Below are 22,134 nucleotides of genomic sequence, written 5' to 3'. Positions count from 1 at the left end.
AAGTCTGCACTGAAGAATAGAGCAGGCAGATAAACACACATGAAAGATGGAAACTCCGCCTCAGCTTGTCCAAAAGCAACACAGCAAGATTTGTGTATGGAAGGATTTTGTGTTCGAGGTGAATCCTCAGGATAATAAGCAATTTAACTTAAATAGTTGTTTCTTTTTTTAATTATGTATGAGCCTACTTATTATTTCCCTATTTTTCTTATTCTCTGCTGGATATTGCAATAGAATTTCTGTGCAATCTAAAAAGTCGGTATTAAGAACAGTTGACCTATTGTTTGTTTTAAATACCTGAGGGCTTAAATACTTGAATGTTCAGCAGATTTCAGTAAAGTGTGTATTTTGAAGTAAATGGGATTTTTTCTTTTTCTTTTTTTTTTTTTTTAACCATGGTATCAAAACGAGTATTGAGAATTGTGTCTGTATCTGTTATCGTGACAATCCTGATTTCCACCTCTCTGCCTCAGGAAGTGTAAATCATTGATTTAAGCTTCTGTAGTGTTTCATTTTAATTTAAACAGCTACCTCTTGTGTTTGTAGCAGCCATAGTGCTACAAGTAAAACCAGTATTATAAAGTCGTAGTGCCAACAGCAGCGGTGGCCTCATAGTCTGAGTAACAGCATTAGTAGTTTATAGTAACATTTTTTAGATTTTTAACAAGGATCTTTAACCATGATTTCTATAGAGAATTCCATGTGTAGTCTTTTAGAGTGTTCTAGTTAAAGCTGATGGTGTGCATCAGTGTACAGTTGCCACATATCCAGAGCATGGCACAATACAACAGTGTTTCATCCCAAAAGAATATGGCATAGCTTTGTGCTGGCGTTGAGCCAAAGGTTATAGCCCTTGTCTCCTGTTTAGATAGCCTAATGATACACACCCACCTCCACCCCCCCACCAGCCCTCCAGTCACTGTGACCTCAGACCATTTCTGTGTAACTGGGAGGTACCCAGTGCGCCATAATTAGTAATGGACTTCCTGCGACGGGCAGGACTTAAGGGTCCCTGAAGGGTTTCAAGGGTGTACCCAACACAATGAATGATAGTTAGGTTTATTAGGATTATATTTATAAGAACTTTGGGAAAAAGATGGGAAAAATGATGAGCAAATAAACAAAATTTTACCAGAATATTAGTAAAATTAGCAAAAGAAAACAAAACAAATTACAAGAAAATTACCAGAAAATAGAAAAACACCAAAACAAACAAATAGAAAATTAACACAAAATCCTGAAGTATACCTGGGAAAAAAACCCTGAAGATATGATAGATTTTAAAAACTTGTTGAAATAAAAGTTTAAAAGTTGAACTATGATGTTAGATTAAATGTAAGTGTATTTAAATGCTTGTGAAAGGTGTCTGAATGTAGTGTTTAGGCCACTGAAACCTGATCAAATTCACTTAATTTCTATCAAAAACGTTTGAAAAAAATATAATGAGCAAATTGGCAAGAATGGACAAGAACATTACTTTAAAATGACCAAAAATTGTCAAAAAAGTAAAAAATAGCCCAAAAGGGTGTCAAACATATAAATAAAAAGAATTGTGTTAGAAGGGTGAAATAAAACATTTCTAAATAAAAGCCAGGCCACGGGACTGACTACTCTGTACTGTCATATCTTAATACACTGGTTTGAATCAAAAGGGACTGTGTTTGCTCATTTTAAGCTGTGAAGCATCTCTCAGTATTACCTCAGAGTTTGGCGGTAACAGACATTGTCAGTCATGTCTGTTACCTTTTTAATTTGTTTAACATGTATAAATGTATAAAGATGTACTTACTCTAATCATATGTTTAATTCTCATCGCTAATATCTGTCCACAAAGACACACTTCTACAATTAAATACCAAGTTATATACCGATACCAATTAAATACCAAATTATCAAACAAAGCTCTGTGGCTTAATTTATGTTAATTTGAAGGTCCTTGATAGAAGCAATTTCAAACTTTAAACCTGACCTTTCAAATTGTTTGTTTATAGAATTTATAGTTTCCACTTAGAGGGATTAAGATCAGTTGCATCATATTCACAGCTTGGTCTTGAATGGTGTTCAATCAGTAGGACTGGACAAATAGATGTGAACATACAGTATCTGCTTTTCATCAGGAATGACACAAATCAACACAAAACAGACTTTGTTTACTCTTGTGTGTTTAAAATGTTGTTTTCCCCCCTCTCTTGTCTGTCTGCAGTGTATACTGTCTCAGCCCAAGTTCTGGGCAGTGGAGGTCACAGCGCTTTGCCTCAGGACTAAGCTGGAAAGAGGGAGCTCCAGGCGGGTTGAGAGAGCCATGATGCAAACACAGGTAAGAGATAAATGAAATTTTCCTGCATTTCATTGTTATAACCCTATAGTCTTGGTAAGGAACACGGATCCTAAATTTACTGGTGAGGTTTCAGATTTACAATTTCAATGAAGATGATGGCATAGAATGCAGATAATTTAACCTGACTTTGAAGTCTAAAGTTGTTTTAATTCATCCCAAAATAGATACTATCGAAATAACCCCAAAATAATCTGACAGTAGTCTGATTTACTAAATCAAATCAAGGTGAGAATGGCATGAATAACATATGGCAAACCAGCAGTTGATGCTTTAATATTAGCAGAACTGAACCATGCAAAACTACACTATGTGTGATTTTTTTGTTATGGCTGCCAGTCCTTTTAGTTCAGTCACTGTCTGCCCAAGCTGAAGTGACTGGATGACTAACTCATGGGAGAGCAGACACTGATTTCCTTTGCCTTGCAGGATATTTGTTGTAGGTCATACATCTGTCTGCAAACTCTTCCCTGTTCTAACCTCACCCAGCAGGGTGAGGAAGGGACAGTCATGGGAAGTGTGTGGGATGGTGACAATTTATTGTGGAACTGGCATCATGTGGAAGAATAGATCATGTAAGCAGGTCCCCCTTTTCCAGTAGTGAACTTCTGGCTTATTGTTTACATATTTCCACTTGATAACACAGCTCCCATAGATGGAAGAGGGGTGAACAATCCGGGGGGAGCTGACCCCCCTGCAGGTTTTTTTTGTGGAAGCTGGTGAAGCTGTGCATTAAAATAATCTCACTATCCACTAAAGGTGAATGGTATGTGGAAGTTGTAGGAAACTGCTTTGAACATGTATTTACATGGTGTAACATTGCCTTGCTACAGTATGTGGATATCTAGCAAAGTTAAGTTGTAGGCTCTTTAATAGTGACAATTTCATGACTGTTAATGCTAAAATATGGTTAGATATATAATACCACCTCTTTTGGCATTATTATTCATATTATAGAATATAATGTATGGGTTCCTTTTACTATTTTTCACATAAAGAGATAAAACTGATGCTCTGCCGCTGGGATACACTGATGTATCCTGTTTGCAGAAGTGTCATGTTAAGTCATCTCATATAGGTTTGAAACTGAACATCACACCCAATTGATCACAAAGCAGTTGTGAGGGCACCAAAAACAAAAAGGCAGAAAAGAGCCACTGTGAATTGACTAAGTTGTAAATTTAAACTATAAATCTAGGCACACATGGGGTGCCTCAGTCACTCACTTGGTAGACCATGTACCACATATGAAGGCTGAGTCCTTTCCACAGCAGTCCACCCTTTGCTGCATGTCATCCCCTCTCTCTCTTGCCTCTCCTGCCTCTCTCCACTGTGACTGTCAAATGAAGCAGAAATGCAAAAGAAAGTCTTTACTACTCACACAGTGTCTAAATACACTGAAATAGCAAATCTAAACAAAATAGCATTGAAAACAGACCTTTCTAGATAACGTTTTACATTAAGTGTCCATTAACAAATGCTAACTAATGCATTGACTCACAAGAATTCAACATGAAAAACAAAGATTACCTTAACAAACCTTAAAGAACATGACAAGATGAATTAAGTTGTACATGTTTTTTGATACTGTCAGCCAATTTTTGCAAAAATGAATGAAACATGATCAGTGACATTGAGTACATATCAAGTGACCAATAAAATAACTGCTCTCAGTAATGTTATGCATATTTGTTAATAACGTGAGTGGCATTCTTAGCTTAACAGCAATATGTCAAGCACTGCCCTAACACCTGTGTGACTGTGCGATTGATTGACAGCAGTGAGACATTAAGTGTTAATTGGCTGGAAATGAACAGGTGGGAGGAATTGGCTTCACAGTTGGCTTGATTTACTACATAGCTTGGCACAAAATGTTCCCCACATGTAGATACACACCATTTGATAGAACAGTTTCATCAGTTATTTGTTAGTTTTATCGCTTATTTTGTAGAAACCCTGACCATTTGTCAGCGGACCCCACTGTGAGAACCATTGCTCAAAGGTGCACACAGTATAATTATGTTCTTAATCTCCTCATAGAACGAAACAATCTGACCGTGGATTTCCGTTGTCAGGGAATCAATTTTTGTACAGATATTCTGCTTTAATGATCCAGGCCACTGGTACTCGAAATATATTATTTATTACTACAACCAATAAATCAGTTGAATGATTTTCAATTTGTGCAATTCACTGCATTCTCCATTTACATTCTGAACCTCTCCTCAGTAGCTTATTCTTGCTGTTTACTACTGGTTTACCACAACCCACCATATGGCACTATGCGTTTGTGCTTTGAAGGTATCCATTTGCAGCAGAGGAGGAAAATTAGTTATTAGTCTTATGCAGTCTGCACTCAAGACAAAAAGCAATTGCACCAATTCAACTGGAAATTCCATTTCCATATGAGGTGGATGTTCATCCCAGTGCATAATCCTCAGCCTTCCTTTTCCCTGCAACCTGGAACAGGAAGGGCCGTCCAACAGCCAGCCATTGAGCGTACTATCTGACACAGCAAACGTGTACGAACCAGAGTGTCTTGGCAAGTAATGTGTTTTTCCGCAAGACTCAAAAGTGTTCTCCACGCAGCCCTCCCTGACTGTGAAATGTAATACTGGCAGATATCAGTGGGTGATTGACATATCCCATTTTGTGGCGGGTGGGCGGAACCACAGAAGACACATTTCATGCCAGAATGTCAAAAGCTCTGTTGCCACAAGCTCTTTTCCTTTAATCATGACAGCTGATCAGCCTTACCTCTCTGGAAACCTTAGTTGAGCTCGGTGAGGATGTCAGCCTGGTGACTGGATAATAGCAGAATGAAATAGCAAGGAAACCTTTATCCTGCCAGGTAATAGTTAAACCCGCCCCCCTGCCAGAGACATACTGCATCACAAGCTGCAAAAGACAAAGTTTGCTGCTGGTCAGTGGAAATGCTAACATTCAGTAGTTGACTGGATACTTGCATGATGGATAATTTGCCAACTCTTCATCCAGGACCAAAAAAGAAATGTTTTATTTGCAGAGACAACCACTGGAGTAGTGTACCAAGGTTATTCATCAAAGACTGTGTTATATACAGCAGCTACTGCATGAGAGGGAGTACTTTTCTTTCTAGGGAAACAGATCTTGTGAAACTAAAAACAAATTGGATCTTGAATGATACATGCTGAGTTGTTGTTATATGAGTTGGTGTCTTTGTTATTGCATCCATGTGTTTGTATTTTTAGTTAGGCCTACATGTATTTTGATGCCTGAAGGTTTTACTTGTTTGCCTCTGTCCAAAGACAAGACGAAATGTATTGTCACTTTGACTCATCAGGCATTATTCCTGCCATTTTTTTCATTTAAAATGTCTTCGGTTATCCTAACACTTGAATTTTCAATCAACGAACTCAGTCACAAATAGGACTGCTCAGTCTCCATCCGCTGCTCATAATTAAACCCTCCTCACTCAGCAGTCTGGGAAATCCAGATTTTTTTAACAGGAGGCTGGGCTCAGCATGTGCCACCTCCTGACAACAGGACCTGCTCAGTTGAAGGACCACCATCAGGGAGAACATCTGGGTTTGTTGGCCCTGGGCCAGGATGGACCCACGTGGACCGTCTAATGATCCATTAATCTGTGGAATATTTTATCAATAATGTATGTTTCAGCAAAATTTAGATATCATTTGTGATATATATGCAGAACTAGGATTTTTTTGTAATCATAGGGTTATAGGCCAACACTTATTTTGCAGAAATTGGTTGGTCTGCTGAACATGCCATATCAAAAGTTGCTATACATGCTCTTCCTAGTTTTTTCAGCTCACAATGTCCTCAAACAATAAAAAGTCAAAACAAAAACAACAAAAGAATCAGAACTATTATTATTATTAGTGCATTATTATTTGTCATATCTTGTCATTGTCATTGTCTATGTCATTTGGTAAATGTGCTTTTAATTGACAGTTAGAGGTACAGTCACTGACAACAATTAAACTTCCATGAGTCAGGAGAGACTTACTGTAGCGGTGACTGTGAGATTGCATCAGAAACATTGCCTCAGAAATGCAGTTCATTTTGTGACCTGCTTATTAATTGCCAGAAGTGTTTGTTTGGAAGGCCTCAAGAGCAGCCAAGGTTATACAGTGGTGGCATTTGTTGGCATGTTTGTGTAGGTCAGGTGACTGAGTAAATTTTATGCTTAGTGGTGAACCTTTTCATCTATGACATCTTGTCTGTTGGAATTGAAAGGCCGACAATTAGTCATGTATGCATTTGTTGATAATGTGTCTGCACTAATGTTAATTATTGTAATGTCTGGCTACTCCTTCAGACTAAGAAAAGTTTTTATCTTTATTCTTTGTCAACTGTATGCAGCATCATAATCTTTTTGTTATCACATTGACTCTAATGTGCACAGTTGGATGGAAGATGGGATGAGGCTTTGTCTAGCTGAAAAGGACGGCTACAGGGATTTGATCCCAGTTATCCAATTGTGTTGAAAATCGTTCACTATCTAGTGTATTGTCTACTATATAGCGTATCAGTATTTTTGATGTAGTGTCTGAATTCTCAGTCTGCTAGAAAATATCCATAAAGCACTGCAAAATGTAAACCATGATCACTACATCGGTCTGATGTATGCCACAATTAAATGCAATTGTGTCTTAACCAGCTTCGCCACAGAAGAAAAACAGTGATGGCAGGAGGAGGCAATTTTGTTCACTGACAAGTTCCCAGCACTGACAGGTGAAAGCAGCTTGCAATAATTTGGACCTCAAGGACCACATTTGAGTACTACTCTACTAGGTATTACCAGTGAGAAAAAGGTGAAGCATGGCCATTGACTGCTGTAAGGAAAATGTGTAGTACAATCGTTTGGCCGTTGGGGTCAGTACTTGAGCACTTGCTAACAGAGTTGCTATAAAATGATCTCTACATTTGATGTCATATATTTGCCAGTAACTGGATAATTCCTGCCAATATTTATAATGAAGACGGAATTATAAGAACTAAATTGACTATTTCAGATATCAGCTAGCATTCAAATTATGTGATGTTGACTGGTTGCATAACCTTTTTTTTTCTCAAATAGTTCCAGATTTCAAACATGTGTGCTAGCAATGTGCCCATTTTCTGGAAATCCCATTGAGCACTGTTCACTGGCCTCTCTTAAGTCCAGTTTTTGCACTCTGCGTCTTCTCTGATCTATTAAAAAAAAAAAAAGAAAAAGAAAAAGCTAGCTTCATCCAAAAAAATATATGAAAAACCCAACCAAACAAAAAAACCCAACTCACTAACAAAAGCACACAGCATCTTGACAAAATCACATGCACACATATTGGTAGAATATCAACAGATTTATTAACCAACAAAACATTTTATTCAAACGTACTTTGCACATCACTACAGGGAACAGTACAGTGAATTCAAGCTGCTGTCAACATAGGGCCCATGTGTTGTGCAAATTTCTGGCTCATGTTTTTTAAGTGATGGTGTGCAGTATAGGGTAAAACCCTATGACAAACACTAGATAGTGAATAATGAGTGAGCAAACAAACGAGGGAGTCATTTTGAACACAGCCCAAGTCTCATCTAGGAATGAGCCATTGTATCACCTCCTCATTTCCCCATCACTGAGTAAATCATAATTGTGAGTCAAACCCAATTTCAGTAATAGTAAAAGCTGGTCTGTCCAAGTGCTGATGCAACACCCTACAATCCAATTATCTGACATTTTTCAGAAAATATTTTTCAATGTGTATGACAAAGTATGCCATCATACCTTTCACCACACCTGTATAACCTGAAAAAAAAAAAAAAAAAAAAAAAAAAATCACCCTTTTTTATCCCTTTCCCCAGCCCTTCTCCTGTTTTAGCATTCTTTCAGTCAATCTCCCATTTTCTGGTACACACATCCAATCTAATCAGTGTTTTGTGTGAAATGCACGTTGCTGAATAAGATTGATTGACAGTCTAATCTGCTTCACAGGTTAGGCTTGATTTTTCCCATGCTACCCGGCAACCCAGGTGAAATGTCATCCTCAAATATCATCAGAGTAAACTGGCTCCACATTGAAAATGGATGCGAGATAAAAGATTTTTGTTTCACTTTTTTGTATGTATTTATGCATATATTGGTATAACCTGGCAACAGACAGTTAATTCAGTCACACACACCCTTTTTTCTAGCCATGTTTCCACTTAAAATGAAGAGTACACTATATTTTGTGATGCAAACTGATGTTGACTATTTTGTTTTTCAAATTATTTATATATTTGGAATTTGTTGTATTTTGCATGCTCTTGTGTTTTAATTTATTGTGAGCTACTATTTGAGACTCACTAATCATTTGTAATGATATATTAAGTAATATTACAATTATATGGTTTGTGGGTAGGGTAAGGGGCGATTGCTGTTTATGCCTGAGGAAATCTCCCTTTTTTTTTTTTCCAACAACCTAATGTTGACAGGTATGGGCTATATTTTCCCACATACCACTGCTGTAGAAAGAGACTGGTCAGCAGTCAGCTGTGGCTCATTTAACCAGGCAATCTGCAGAGAGTTGTGATCACTGTTTGCTCCTCATCTTTGTGGATGTTCTCTGCCAGCATCCATCGAGTGCCTAACGACCCCTTACACCCATCTTGCAACTCTGTCAATACCCACAGAGACAAAGCACAGAAATCATCACTACATATTTTAGACCTTGCCAGTACTGCTCGGTGAGACTATATTTGATAAAAGTGTATGTGACAGTGATTTTAACTCTTGCTGTACTCATCTTTCAAGTTTAAAAAGCAACTGTTGACACTGGATAATGAAATGCATCGATGTGCAGCACACTGTGTTATCATTTCAAATGCATCTGAGAGGTCATGGTTTCACCCAACTGCTACTCTTACAAGTTGATTTTTTTTTTTGTATTAATTTCATAAGATCACACTTTCTTTGACTAGTTCCCTATAGATAGTCAACAGCATGTCAGTTGATATATAAGTTCAATATCAACAGAGGTTCAGTAGAATATCAATAAGCCATTAATTATATTTCAGTTACATATTGACATGCCTGTTATATATGTTTGCTGAATTTTAACAAACAGGTAGGCCTTGTTGACATTATTGCTCTATTGTGGCAAACCTGTTATAGTCAATGCGCAAAAGGCCAACAACCTTTATGACCAATCACAGCACTGATGGGCATATCTCACCCAGAATTCCTCTGGTATCCATAATAATGCACCACCACCGCAGGATAAGGCTTAGAAAGTGGTTTATGTGTACTCTGAATATTGACAGACATGTTGTTGAAATATAATTTATGGCTTATTGATGTCCTTCTGAACTCTTTTTGATATTTAACGTAGGGTACATATTAATTGACATTCCTTTGAATATCTGTGCTATCCAAACAAAGTTTTATTGATATAAACTTTTCAACTGTAGAATTACAGTACGTAACTTGAATCAGTATTAATACCTCGACTGTGGATTTACCATATTAAAATCAAGATATTGTAAGGCATATTTCAAGTTTGCTGGAGTGGGCCAGTGTACTCCTTTGAGTTCATAATATCACTATGAACAATTATCCAGACAGCTATAATTGCCTTTGAACTTTGCACTGAATATATTAACTTCAGAATGATGGTGAATGAAGAATGAAGTTTATCTCCTTTTGTCCTCTGCCAGACAATAGTGGACCACTTTGAAAACAAAGACTGTCCTGTGACTGAACGCCTCAAGGTCTTCTACTGCTGCAAGGTTCCACCCAGGTGGATTGTCCAGGTATGAAAGCTGTTTTTTTGTCCACACATTCAATTTCATTGTTTCTTAATAGCATCTGTTTTCCATGTTAATTGAAATGTTTTTCATATTATAGACCAAAAGACCTTTCATATCAAAACTAGAACTTTATTAACTGACTCACTCACACACACACACACACACACACACACACACACTTCTTATATCTATATCTATCTATCTATTTATATATATGTATTAAAATAAAAGAAGTGTGTGTATGTATATGTATGTCTACATACATAATGTGTGTGTTTATGTATATGTATGTATCTCTGTGCGTGTGTGTGTGTTTAAATGAATATCCTTATTATTTATTTTATTTGATTTTAGTTGAATTGAGTTGAGTTGAGTTAGGTTTGTCTAAACATAATTGTTCCCCACAAGGAATTTATGAATGACTTATCAGTCTCCTTCTGTCTGTGGTCCAAGAGGGGAACTTCTTTGTTAGCTTGGCCATCCATTTTTCAAATTCTGCAACGATGCCTACATGTAACCCACACATATGATTTTGGATTTTTTAATGGTTTCACGGTCAAAGCAAGGTGTTGTGTCTTAACCCCTCCAGTTAGCCTAATGTGTAACTTTGGGTGAAATATTTCAGTCCCATAGACACTATCCCAGTATAGTCTATCATTGTTTGGGCTCATCACCCTCCCAAGGTCTTCTGCTGGCCATATGCCTTAATAGGAGATCTGTCAGTGTTGGCCTGCAAATCTTCCAGTATTTACTGTGCATCAATGGCCCGATCTATTCTGAACACTTGGCATCTGAGCTATAAATCTGATGCAGGCTGAAGAAACCTTGGTGTGAGAAGTAGTGACAAGTCCTACATCAGCTGACAGTACTAGAGCCTAGCAGGTTAGCTGAGACGAGATGAAAGTGTGTGTGTGTGTGTGTGTGTATGAACAAGCGCATGCTAAAAATATTCATGCCTTAGTTTTTGTGAGGCAGTGTGTGAGTGTCTACATGTTCTGACATGAAGGTTGAATGACGGTTGTTTTTTGTGTGTCTTTATTAGAGATTACTGGAAAGATGACCATGTCATCTGTGATTGTATTAGTGTGTGCTGTAAGCACCTTTCCTTCCACGTTTGTTCTCCTCAGCTCTAGAAATGTCAGATCCTTGGCAGGTCATTTGTAACATTGGCTGTTTTTAGCTCTGAAGCTCTCCAGTGCTTTTCAGCTGTTAAGAAACGCGTTGAATGAAGACCTCTGTGCACCAATTTTGTCGTCATATTCTGCAAGGGGAGCTCTGCTGATGTAATTTGCATATCTAATGCAGTTCTCTTTACTAGTTATCCCTTCCTCAAAAACCATTTGTTTTTTCCACCAAGCACTGATAAATAAAAATGTTTGCTTAGCCTCCTTGCCTGATTCAGTAAAAGGAACACTTAGCGTTTGTTCATAACTGTAGTAGTGTCAGTGCGCCTCACAGGGCTTGCAAAGACAACTGGAACGGTTTCAATATGTTGCCAAGATAGGTAGATTTTGCTTGCATTTGGAGGGAGGAGGTACTTTAAAGGAATTTCAGGCACAAAAAAGATATCCTCCAAAGACTGCCCTGGCAAAATGAATTGATCCATAATAGACATAGTAGAGTGCAGGTCTCAGATCAGGTATTTTGTCATGTTCATAGAAAACTTGACAGAGCTGCTGTGTAATCGCCTGCACGAAAAAAAGACAAGAATCTGCAAAGACCTTTGTACAGATTACCAAAACCGAAAGAGAAAACAGTCAAATGAAACAATGTTTACGTAGCTTGTCCTCAAACAAATAGATGAGCACCGCGTATTTCAGAATTAACACCTTGAACTGAACAGATGCAATTTTTGTCAAGACCACCCATCATCTTTAAAATTTAATAAAATTGGCTATACGCAACTCAGACATGATTTAAGAAACAGCTAAATCCTCAGAATGCTGCCTAACACGCTAACAAACAATATCAGTGCTGAGCCTTGAACATGTCATACTTGGAATTGAAGAAAGAAGAGGAAAAACTCACCACTTATAATAATAAGATCCTGCCTGATAGTCCATGGGTCCTCTCTTCTTTTTGTCACTGTCATTATGTTGAGACACTTTTCACATCCAAACTCACCAATCACTTCTCTTCTTGGCTCAAAGCTGTTTCTCAGTCAGGCAGCGAGCTGGCCGTGTGACTTGACCCCTGACAAACCTCCCTATCCACGTAATCCTGTGTGAAAGCTAGCTTGCTTTATGATGGAGAGAGGTTAGATTGTCCATCTAGACTCACCACATAAATTTTATTCCCTGACTGGCTATACGTCCACACAGCCACACAGAAGGGCTCATTGTTCTTCCAAAGCTTTAACCTTTAACAAGTAACAAGACACATATCTTGCCTATACAGAAGTCCCTTACCTTGAGCACGTGTCAGGAAAATGGGAGGTTGAAGAAAGTCTGTCTTAAAATTCCAAAACGAGCAACAGACTCTCTGCGTTTACTTTACGAGTTGGCATGTTTTGTGGATTATAACATAGCATTAGCTAGATTCATTGAGCATTCCTGAGAAGATAGATGCCAAGAACACTCGGATTGTAGCTGTCTCTGTCTTTCTGCCCGGATTCTAAGGAAAGAATACACAAACTTGGAAACTGCTCTCCAAAATGGCATCTTGTGGAGTTTTGGTGAGCCAGTTAAGCCAGCGTGACTTACCTGGTAGAGCGCCTCCCACGACATCCAGAAATGACTGTTTATAACACAATAATCAGTGAGCTTCAGTCTCCTCCACACCACATTCAACTGAAGGCTCTGTGCCAGTGGCATGTGAGCCCCTGACCAGAGTAATACACCGAGTATGGCATTACTAGCCCAGTTGTTTACAACACGAAGACTAACATAGGACTCAGTGCTGGTTTAGTACAGCAAACAGCAGCAACTGCTTCCACCGGTTTGGGTTTCATAGAATCCCAACACCTAGAAACTGGACTGACCTACTGCTCTGATGAGTAATAGGTCTGCCAGTCTCAGAATACTTGGAGAGAATGAGCCACCCCAGGGGGAAACTTTGGAAAGCTTTCTTATTCAAACTAATTATCCTCTCACACTAAATTTGCTTGCCTATAAACATTAAGCTGCTCTTTTAGAATCAAAGAGTTAGTATGTGCAGCCATTTCACAGGTAGCTTGTACTAAAGAAATTATTCACATCACTTGATCCTGTGGATCAGTGCCCATTAGTTCTTTAAAGCAACAGAGAGGGTCAAAATGATATTTGCTGTTAAGAGGCGGCTCAGTGGTAGAACATTGCACTTACTTTGCTTCCAACACTTTGTGATGCATTATAATGAATCACGAGGTATCGTTAAATAGAAACGTAAACCCTCATCTTAAAAAAAAAATCACAACACTAACACCCCAATCTCTGTCTCCCTTTGTATTTGCAGAAAGAGATTTAAGAACATTCATCCAGAAAAGTATAAGGGAATGTATAGGAAAAAAATCATATATAAGGGCATATGCACAAACACAGAACTGGATAGGGAGGAGAGTTAGTAAGTAGAACTGTCAGTAACAGAGAGATTTAGACTTGTATTCCAAGAGATTGAAGGAGGGGTAGTGCTGGAGAGAGAGAGGGATCATTCAAGAAGAAGACATCGCCCAGGTGGCGTGTAATAACTGAGAACAGCAATAAAGCTGGAATTAAAGGAGCCCTATTGCTGCCTGGGGAATTGAATGCGCGGGTGAGGCAGAGGAGGATTGCAGCAGCCGCCATGATGCATTTTCTCCACACTGGAGAGAGGCGTGCCCTGCATGTTGTAAAGCACCCAGGCCATATTGTGTGCGTTTGTGTGTGTTGTACTTCTGTCTTTATAAGAACCAATTTGATTGTTAGACCTTCAAAGTGAGGACATTTTTGCAAAAAATAGCTCATTTTGGCTGGTTTAGACTGGTTCAGAGGGCTAGATTAGGATGACTTGAATTTAGGACCAAGATTAAAAGTAGAATTGGCTTAGGTTATTCCTGATTTGATCTCTGCCTTGGTATTTTACTTATATTGATTACATTTATATTTTCAAACTTGTAAAACGAGTAGTGATTTGTAAATATTATTATAACAAAATCTTTATCGTAATTCTGTGTTAAACATTTGGATTGCTCTTTCCTGCTCTCTAAACCCATTATTCCTTGTGCTTGCACATTTTACCATTGGTGTCACGTTTTGCTGGCCATTTCTCCCTCGTCACATGATGTGGGTTGTTGACAGGAAAAGGGATAAATTCAGACTTATCGACACTGTCATTCCCTAGGGGAAGGGGATATGTGAGACATTATAACCAGGTAAAGGTTTATGTGTGTGTGTGTGTGTGTGTGTGTGTGTGTGTATGTTTGGGCACAGGTGTGGATATGAGAGAGAGAGAGAGAGAACAAATAGTGCAGGAGGTAAGGATAAAAGCGAGAATCCCTGGATTTACTCTCACAACCCAGATCATCTAGATTTGTGTGTATGTGTGTGTGCACACATCTGCACGTGTGTGTGTTTGTGTGTTTGTGCTGTGTAGTGGTTGGCAGATGCACATGTGTGCGTTCTTGCATGGGTGACAGCACAATTAAAAAAAGGTCTTGGGTGAAGTGTTACTGCATGGATAATTCATGGATAAGGCCTTATGGATACAGCTGGGAATCAACAGAGTAGGAGTGGTGTATGTTGTAGAGTGTATGTGTTTTTGCGTGTTTAAGGTAAAATGAACCTTTGAGGCTCACTGTTAGGGAAACTAGGTCATTGCAACAGCACAGACTCGGATATAGATAACAAACAGAGTAAAAGAATTCCACAGAGACTGTCAACTTTTTCTTGTTTAGGAGATCAGTGCAGCAGAGCCGCATAAATGCCTCCTTTTCCCTGAGCTTCCACCTCTATAAATCATAGATACAACACTACCCAGAGTGGCGGTCACTAGTGTATCCTGCTTTGCCATACTCCAGGTGTATGGTATTTACCGACCAGTTTTAAGAAATAATATTGTAATGGATTTGACGGACAATTTAAAAACTGAATTTGCACTTAACATAATATCATCATGTTAATAAAATACATACGATAATATCGTGTTGATAATTCAGCAGCTTTTAAATAATTTCCTTTTTATCTGTTCCCTTCAATTACTCGAGCAAAATCACTCTTGCCTGGTGGCGTTGGTGTTGTCCAGTGCAGCCGGCTGGATCAGTACACTGCAGAGGAGAGAGCGGGAACAGAGGTGGGCAGACTGTCAGGGAGATCACTGAAGATCATCCAGAAACCAGCAAACTCGCCATCCTCTTCACATCAGAGTTGTTGGTTTTTGAAAGACAGAATGAATTCTTAGAGGGGAGAATTTAATTTAGAGAATGAGATGAGTCTGGCAAAGCTTTATCCTGACCAGGCTGCCTCATGTCCACTGAAGGTACTGAGCAGTTTAGTGTTAAACAGCCTAGAATCCATACAGTAAAACACTAAAGCTGCTCACCACTTTAGTTCATGCAACTTGATCAAACTGAACTCAGAACAAGTGTGGTAGACACTGCTGTGGGTGTAACTAAGAATAATCCCTATGATATTTATCACTTATGATTTCAGCCAGAAAACCATCAGAGATGAGAGAAACTGTGTGCGCTCACACACACACACACACACACACACACACACACACAGATAGTTAGGTGACAGTGAAAAAATTGCAGTGTCATAGGTTGACTGATCAGCTAATCAGTTTTTCTAAGTCGAGATATAGAAGTAGAGTGCTGTTCCAGGATCACTTATGCCTGTGCCATGAAGAAGCTCTTGTGATCGCTGTGAGCCAAAACCTTTGCAACACATTCGGTTTTGGTACTTCCTCTCTCCCTCCATTTACTGTCTACCTTGCTCAACTATCTCTTTCTCTCTCCATACAGCGGTCCCTTGCTGCAATGCACTGTGTACCTCGCTCTACCACTCTACCTCTCTTGCTAGCCTCCTCTGCTCAAACCGCTGGGGTGCTCTGTCTCTTTTTTACTTATTCGCTGTCTAGCTGGCTCATGTTGTTATACTGTTGTGGTCATGTCTGCTACCATTGTGGGTAAAAAAATCCAGGACGTACGCTGTGTTTTTTGGGCGAGTTTGTTAATGCTGAAAAGCAAGCCAACCATGAGAAACACAACACTGTAAAACATGTCAGGAGCAGGAGCTCAAACAGGTTACATAGCCTGGCATCTCAGCCCTGTAAAAAATGAGAGTGACCTTAACAGTAATTTTGAATTTTAATTCATTATTTTAATTCATGCTCTTTTGAAACCAGTTTCTGTCAAAAGCCATAAAGCATTTGACAATACAATTAGTCTCCTCTGCGTTATGCTCAGCACATAGGGTAGTCCAGAGCCTGCACTGTACTGAGTGCATTCTTTTTTTAAATTATGTTTCTATAGATATCACAATGATACCTGTATTGTGAATCATGTAGTTAAAATCTGGTGTAATGACAGCCCTCGTGTAAACTAACCAGAGCCAGAGCCACTCAGTAACATCTTGGGGACCAAGAGTGGTCTACAGCCCTGTTGTCCTTGTTGAAACCGCCTCTGGTTATTTTGGCTTTGATGCCAAAAGGGAACGAGCATGAGGCAGATAAAATGCAGCTGCTTTTGAAAAGAAAAAGCAAAATTCATCACATCACTCACTGGTTTAATTTTTACAGGCCTGCTTTTTTGTATAGACAGGAATTTGTAAAATGTCTTGTTATAGCAGTGTATATGTGTACATGACATGAACCACATTTTTGGCTTGCTCATCAGTAACAGTAAAGAGATGGGGTTTAAACTGTGTGTGTTTGGTGTCTCCAGCACCAAAGCTAGGGCATAAATATAGATCTTTTCAGGTTGTAGTTTCAGTTTAAGGGCCCTATCTTGCGCCAGACTCCCTTAACCCGTTATTTGCGGATTTAGGATTTAGGAAGAGGCGTTCCCCCGTAAAAGTTGCTATCTTGTGCACCTCCCGCTATCCGCAAAACACCTGCGCTACCCGCTATATTATGCATAGGCGTGTTTTGGGCGTTACGCCAGTTAAACCAATCAGTGTGCCAGGTGCCATTGCCTTTAAGGGCAGGCTGCGCTATCCTAAATCCTAAATCCTAAACCCGCGATGGAGAGAGGGAGGGAGATTTTCTCAGGGCTTCTACTGAGGCTAAAGCAAGTTGGCTTTATATACATATTATATATTATATTATAGGCGAGTTAATTCGGGAGGTGGAGCCACATGTGTCCAAGTGGACGTGTCACAAGGTTGTACTGACTGAGTAAAATCCGCGGGTCACACCACACACACACAAGAGGCAGAGGTGGAACTATGTGTAAACTAATTTATTGACAAGGTAGGGCGTGGCGAGGCTCCGTCGGGGCGCGCGTTGAAGCCGCCTGGGCGCGCTCTCGTAACAGCCCAAACTTTGGTCAGGACCACCCGCTATCCGCTTTCCCTCAAGTGTGTGCGCAAGATAGCAACTTTAGGGATAGCGCATGAAACACGCCCACGAACACACCTCCAGGCGCAAATGACGGAGTCGGCATAACGGATAGCGGGTAGCGTGGACGCAAGATACCGTTTAGGGATAGTGGAAGTTCCTAAATCCGCAATTTGCGGGTAGCGGGTAGTGGCAGCGGATAGCGGGTGGCACAAGATAGGGCCCTAAGTCTTTCCATAAGCAGTCTAGTATTGATCAGCTCTACAATAAATATAGAATCAATTACATTGCATCATATCGGTCAAACAGGTAGATGACACTGACTGGTTATTAATGAAAGGCCATCATTGGCCCGGCACATTTGCAAGCCAGTGTGAAGGGACTAACTCTAACATAGTTGCCTTTGTTTGGAAATTTGTCGTGGTACATGCACTTGTAAACAGTCGCCCTCGTTTTCTGCCACTTAATAGCATATTTAATGCCTTCTGAAGTTCAAACCCATCAGCAGGGATTAGAAGCGGAGTAGAATGTCACTTCTCATAGTTTTTTTCTCCTCCCATCTATAGAAGCAGCTGGCTCGCTTGCTGACAGACCTCGGCTGCATCAGCTCAGCTCTGCTTATTTGTGAGAAGCTGGAGCTCTGGGAGGATGCTGTTATCTGCTATGAGAGGATGGGCCAACATGGCAAGGTACACACACACACACACTTACATGGATCCAAACAAATATAAATATGTGGTGAAAAGGGAGTGCTGCACCAAGCAATGTTTTTGACCACTACAACGTTTGTAACCACTCCACTGAAGATCGCCTTTGGAATCCGCAAAAAAAGAGTGTTTTTTGATGAAAAACACATGACACATTATATTCTCACAAGGTTCCTGTTGAATTATTGGGATATGTTCTTCTCTAACCTTCAGTTTGTGAAATGTGGTAAAACTGCAGAATCTCACCTAAAAGGTAAGCTTTGAATGAACTGCCACTTTATGATGCACTGGCATGATTGATATTAAATTTGGATACCTTGATCTGCTGAATGTGCAGTTTGAGAGGAGCTTCAGCGGTGGGTTGAAGTGGAGGACTGTGGGGAAGCTGATCGTCAGGCTCTTACAAAAATTTTGAAAGCAGAAACAAAAAAATCTCATGACAGGGAAGGAGCTCACTGGTCAAACTTGGAGGAAATATTACACTTGTATTGAAGAGCACATACCACTATATGGTTAAGAACCTGAACTGTTGCTTTAACAAGTACTAAAATGCCTAAATTCCTATTGATATTAGGGGTTTAATTTTTTTCTTTGTGCTGAATGTCCACTATTATATTAATTCATAACATGGTTAGTAGTATAACAGTATATTATGCATTCTGTCTGCTTTACTAAAAACAAATGGACTGCAAGTCCCTTAACAGTTCATTTTCATACTTCATTGTTTTTTTGGAGCATGAAAAAGGTCTTCAAGTCTTGAACTTGGCTTTCTCCAACCTGCAGAGAGCCAAGGAACTGCCATTGCTTAAGTTTAGATTCATGTAAATATTCATAAATATATGTGCACTCAGCCTCTCACAGGTACAGAGTACGTACACACACACACACACACACACACACACACACACACACACACACACACATAGACACACACACACAGATCTCTGCCCTCTGGGCCTCCTGCAGAGCCTTCCCAGTGTTCAGCTGAGTGACCACTTAATACCCAGTGCTTCTCTGGCCAGACAAGCCCATTTTTCACACTGACTGTGGCTGCTATCCACACACACACACACACACACACACACACACTCACACACTCACACACTCACACACTCACACACTCACACACACACACACACATTGTTTCTCTCTGTCTCTCTGTGGTTGATGTGGCTGAATGGGTGATCAGTCTATTTGTCCATCCATCTACCATGCACAGCTGCATATGCAGTCATCTAGTCTGGCAGATGTGCGAGCCACACACACACACACGCACACACACTCACACATACACACAGGTCTGGATAGGTTTCACTTTGAAATAATACTAACACTGTGACACTGTGGAACATTACAAACACACACACACAATCAATGTGTGTAGTGCACGGCACAGTCTTTTAAGGTGCTGTTCAGACCAAAGCAGAGCAGATGTGTAGATTTACACATGCATGTGGCAGCTGGGCCGTTACGCAGCTTGAGTTTGGGCTAAACAGAGTCAAAATACCCCATCAAACCTGTCTGTACATGCATTGTACACCAACAGCCACTGTAAAAAAAAATCCCACGCTTTGACTCCTTGACACCTAAAACCTTTTTTCTCTTTTCTTTGCAAAAATATTTTTTAAAATGGCTACTTTTGATTGATTGATTGATTGATTTACTTATTTATTTAGGTCAGGAAGCAGATTTTAAGTTGCTTTTAATGTCAGACAGAAGGACATTTTAATCATACACCTCACAGAGAACACAGGTTTCCATATTCAGCAACTTGAGCAAACAGCAGCAAGAAAGACACCAAAATATTTGATTCAAATCCGCACACTTTTTGTGCAGCATAATACAACTCTTGACTCTCCATTTGTATATTCAGTGTTTCCTAAACCTTCCACTTCATGGTATTAATAGTGTAGATCATACATGTATGGTATACATGTTTTTTCAATCGTTTTCAATAGTATTGTAAATAAATAAAACTACTCCAGGAAGCCAGAAAGTTGCCATGTAAATTCTGTGAGTTTGTTTTCATTCATATCTGTGTGTGTGTGTATGTGTATATGTGTGTGTGTGTGTGTGTGTGTGTGTGTGGACACATGGGGACACATTTAAAGTTTTTGCAATTTTCCGGACTGACTGACCTTCATTTCTTAAAGTAATGATGGCCACTCGTTTTTCTTTAGTTAGCTGATTGGTTCTTGCCATAATATGAATTTTAACAGTTGTCCAATAGGGCTGTCGGCTGTGTAGTAACCTGACTTCTGCACACCACAACTGATGGTCCCAACCCCATTGATAAAGCAAGAAATTCCACTAATTAACCCTGATAAGGCACACCTGTGAAGTGAAAACCATTTCAGGTGACTACCTCTTGAAGCTCATGGAGAGAATGCCAAGAGTGTGCAAAGCAGTAATCAGAGCAAACGGTGGCTATTTTGAAGAAAATAGAATAGAAATAGAACTTTTTTTGTTAAGTACATAACTCCACGTGTTCATTCATAGTTTTGATGCCTTCAATTAGAATCTACAATGTAAATAGTCATGAAAATAAAGAAAACGCATTGAATGAGAAGGTGTGTCCAAACTTTTGGCCTGAACTGTATATATATATATATGTCGAGGATAACCATTTGTGTATATGTGTGTATATATATATGTATATATAAACAAAAATGAGATACATATGGAACCTATCTTATGACACCTCACTTAACCCAAAAAATTTGGAGATAGGAGTTTAATCACCATGAGGATGTGGATGTACTGCTGAGAAAATTGGCAGCCCCCTGGCCTATTTACTTTTTTTTATATAGTGTGCTACCTGGTTAGTTTTGGCAGAAAATCTGCTGAACCGCTTGACAGCACAAGCAGAGGCTGCTCAATGGACTTTATTTTGCAAGAAGTCCAAAACTTTATTCTGGTTCCACTTTCCTAAGTGCATAGTTTAAACTTAATTTTAACTTACCTTGCTAGAATGCACAAGGGCTGATATTGGCTTTTATCCTTCTTCTGTAAACACTTAGCATCAGAGAGAAAAGACAGTTAGCAACATATGCTTTGCAACAGGAATGAACAGGATTTGGGGCCTTAATTTTGAGAAACAGACAGAAAACCCCTTCTGTGCCATTCTGGAGAATTTCCTTATGCTTCAGCAGTTACAGGCAAAGTGGATAAGTTGTGATGGTTCCACTCTAGAGTTATTCCTCTGAAGAATTGGTGTTCTTTTTTTTCCTTGCGTAAGCATCCAGGTCATTTCTGCTTTAATCGACACAGCATCCAACATTTGTGTTGTAACCACTGACTGGGCCAAGTGGTGTCAACTTAGAAGCTCAGCTTTAGCATGAGGTAATGGCCATCTGAATCATCTCGGGCTCTGATTCTCACAGAAGACTGCGAATAGATTCGGTCAGTCATTGTCCAGTCTGTCATCAACCCTAAGCGCTTCACCTCTCGGTGTGAGAGAGCAGATGTGTTCCCATAAACACTCTGTAATGGCCACTTTCATCACACCACTCACTGGTTTAATTTTTACAGGCCTGCCTTCTTGTATAGACAGGAATTTTGCAAATGTGTCTGTTATTCTTGCATACATTTATATGCACATACATAAAATATGCATACAGTACAGTCAGCAGATTGGAACCCACAGATGCAGTCTCAGAGAAAATAATATGAAGTAATGTTATCTATCTTTGTATTTACTGGTTGGTATTGTGATGATTGTGATGATTCACACCAAAGTTTGCACTTGTTACATAAGCATACTTACAGTAGTCATATCATCACACCCTTTTATATTACTTGTATGCTTTTTTAACTGTTCCTATCTCAGATTTAGTTCATCTGCTTTTACAAATCATGCAGTTA

At 39.4% G+C, this 22,134-nt stretch overlaps 1 protein-coding gene across 1 annotated transcript in view; it reads left to right on the top strand.

The window, feature by feature from the left end:
• Positions 1-22,134, top strand: part of ttc27 (tetratricopeptide repeat domain 27) — a 163,241-nt gene that overhangs the window by 96,078 nt on the left and 45,029 nt on the right. The window contains exons 10-12 of the mRNA XM_030070908.1: positions 2,204-2,317; positions 10,019-10,114; positions 18,130-18,252. Coding sequence (XP_029926768.1) covers positions 2,204-2,317; positions 10,019-10,114; positions 18,130-18,252 — 333 coding nt within the window. The remainder of the gene's footprint in view (positions 1-2,203; positions 2,318-10,018; positions 10,115-18,129; positions 18,253-22,134) is intronic.

The sequence above is a fragment of the Myripristis murdjan genome, chromosome 15 (genome assembly GCF_902150065.1).
Source record: "Myripristis murdjan chromosome 15, fMyrMur1.1, whole genome shotgun sequence".
In the NCBI taxonomy this organism is placed as follows: Eukaryota; Metazoa; Chordata; class Actinopteri; order Holocentriformes; family Holocentridae; genus Myripristis; species Myripristis murdjan.
Note: the sequence above shows the minus strand (reverse complement) of the source record. Positions and strands in the feature narration are given on the sequence as shown.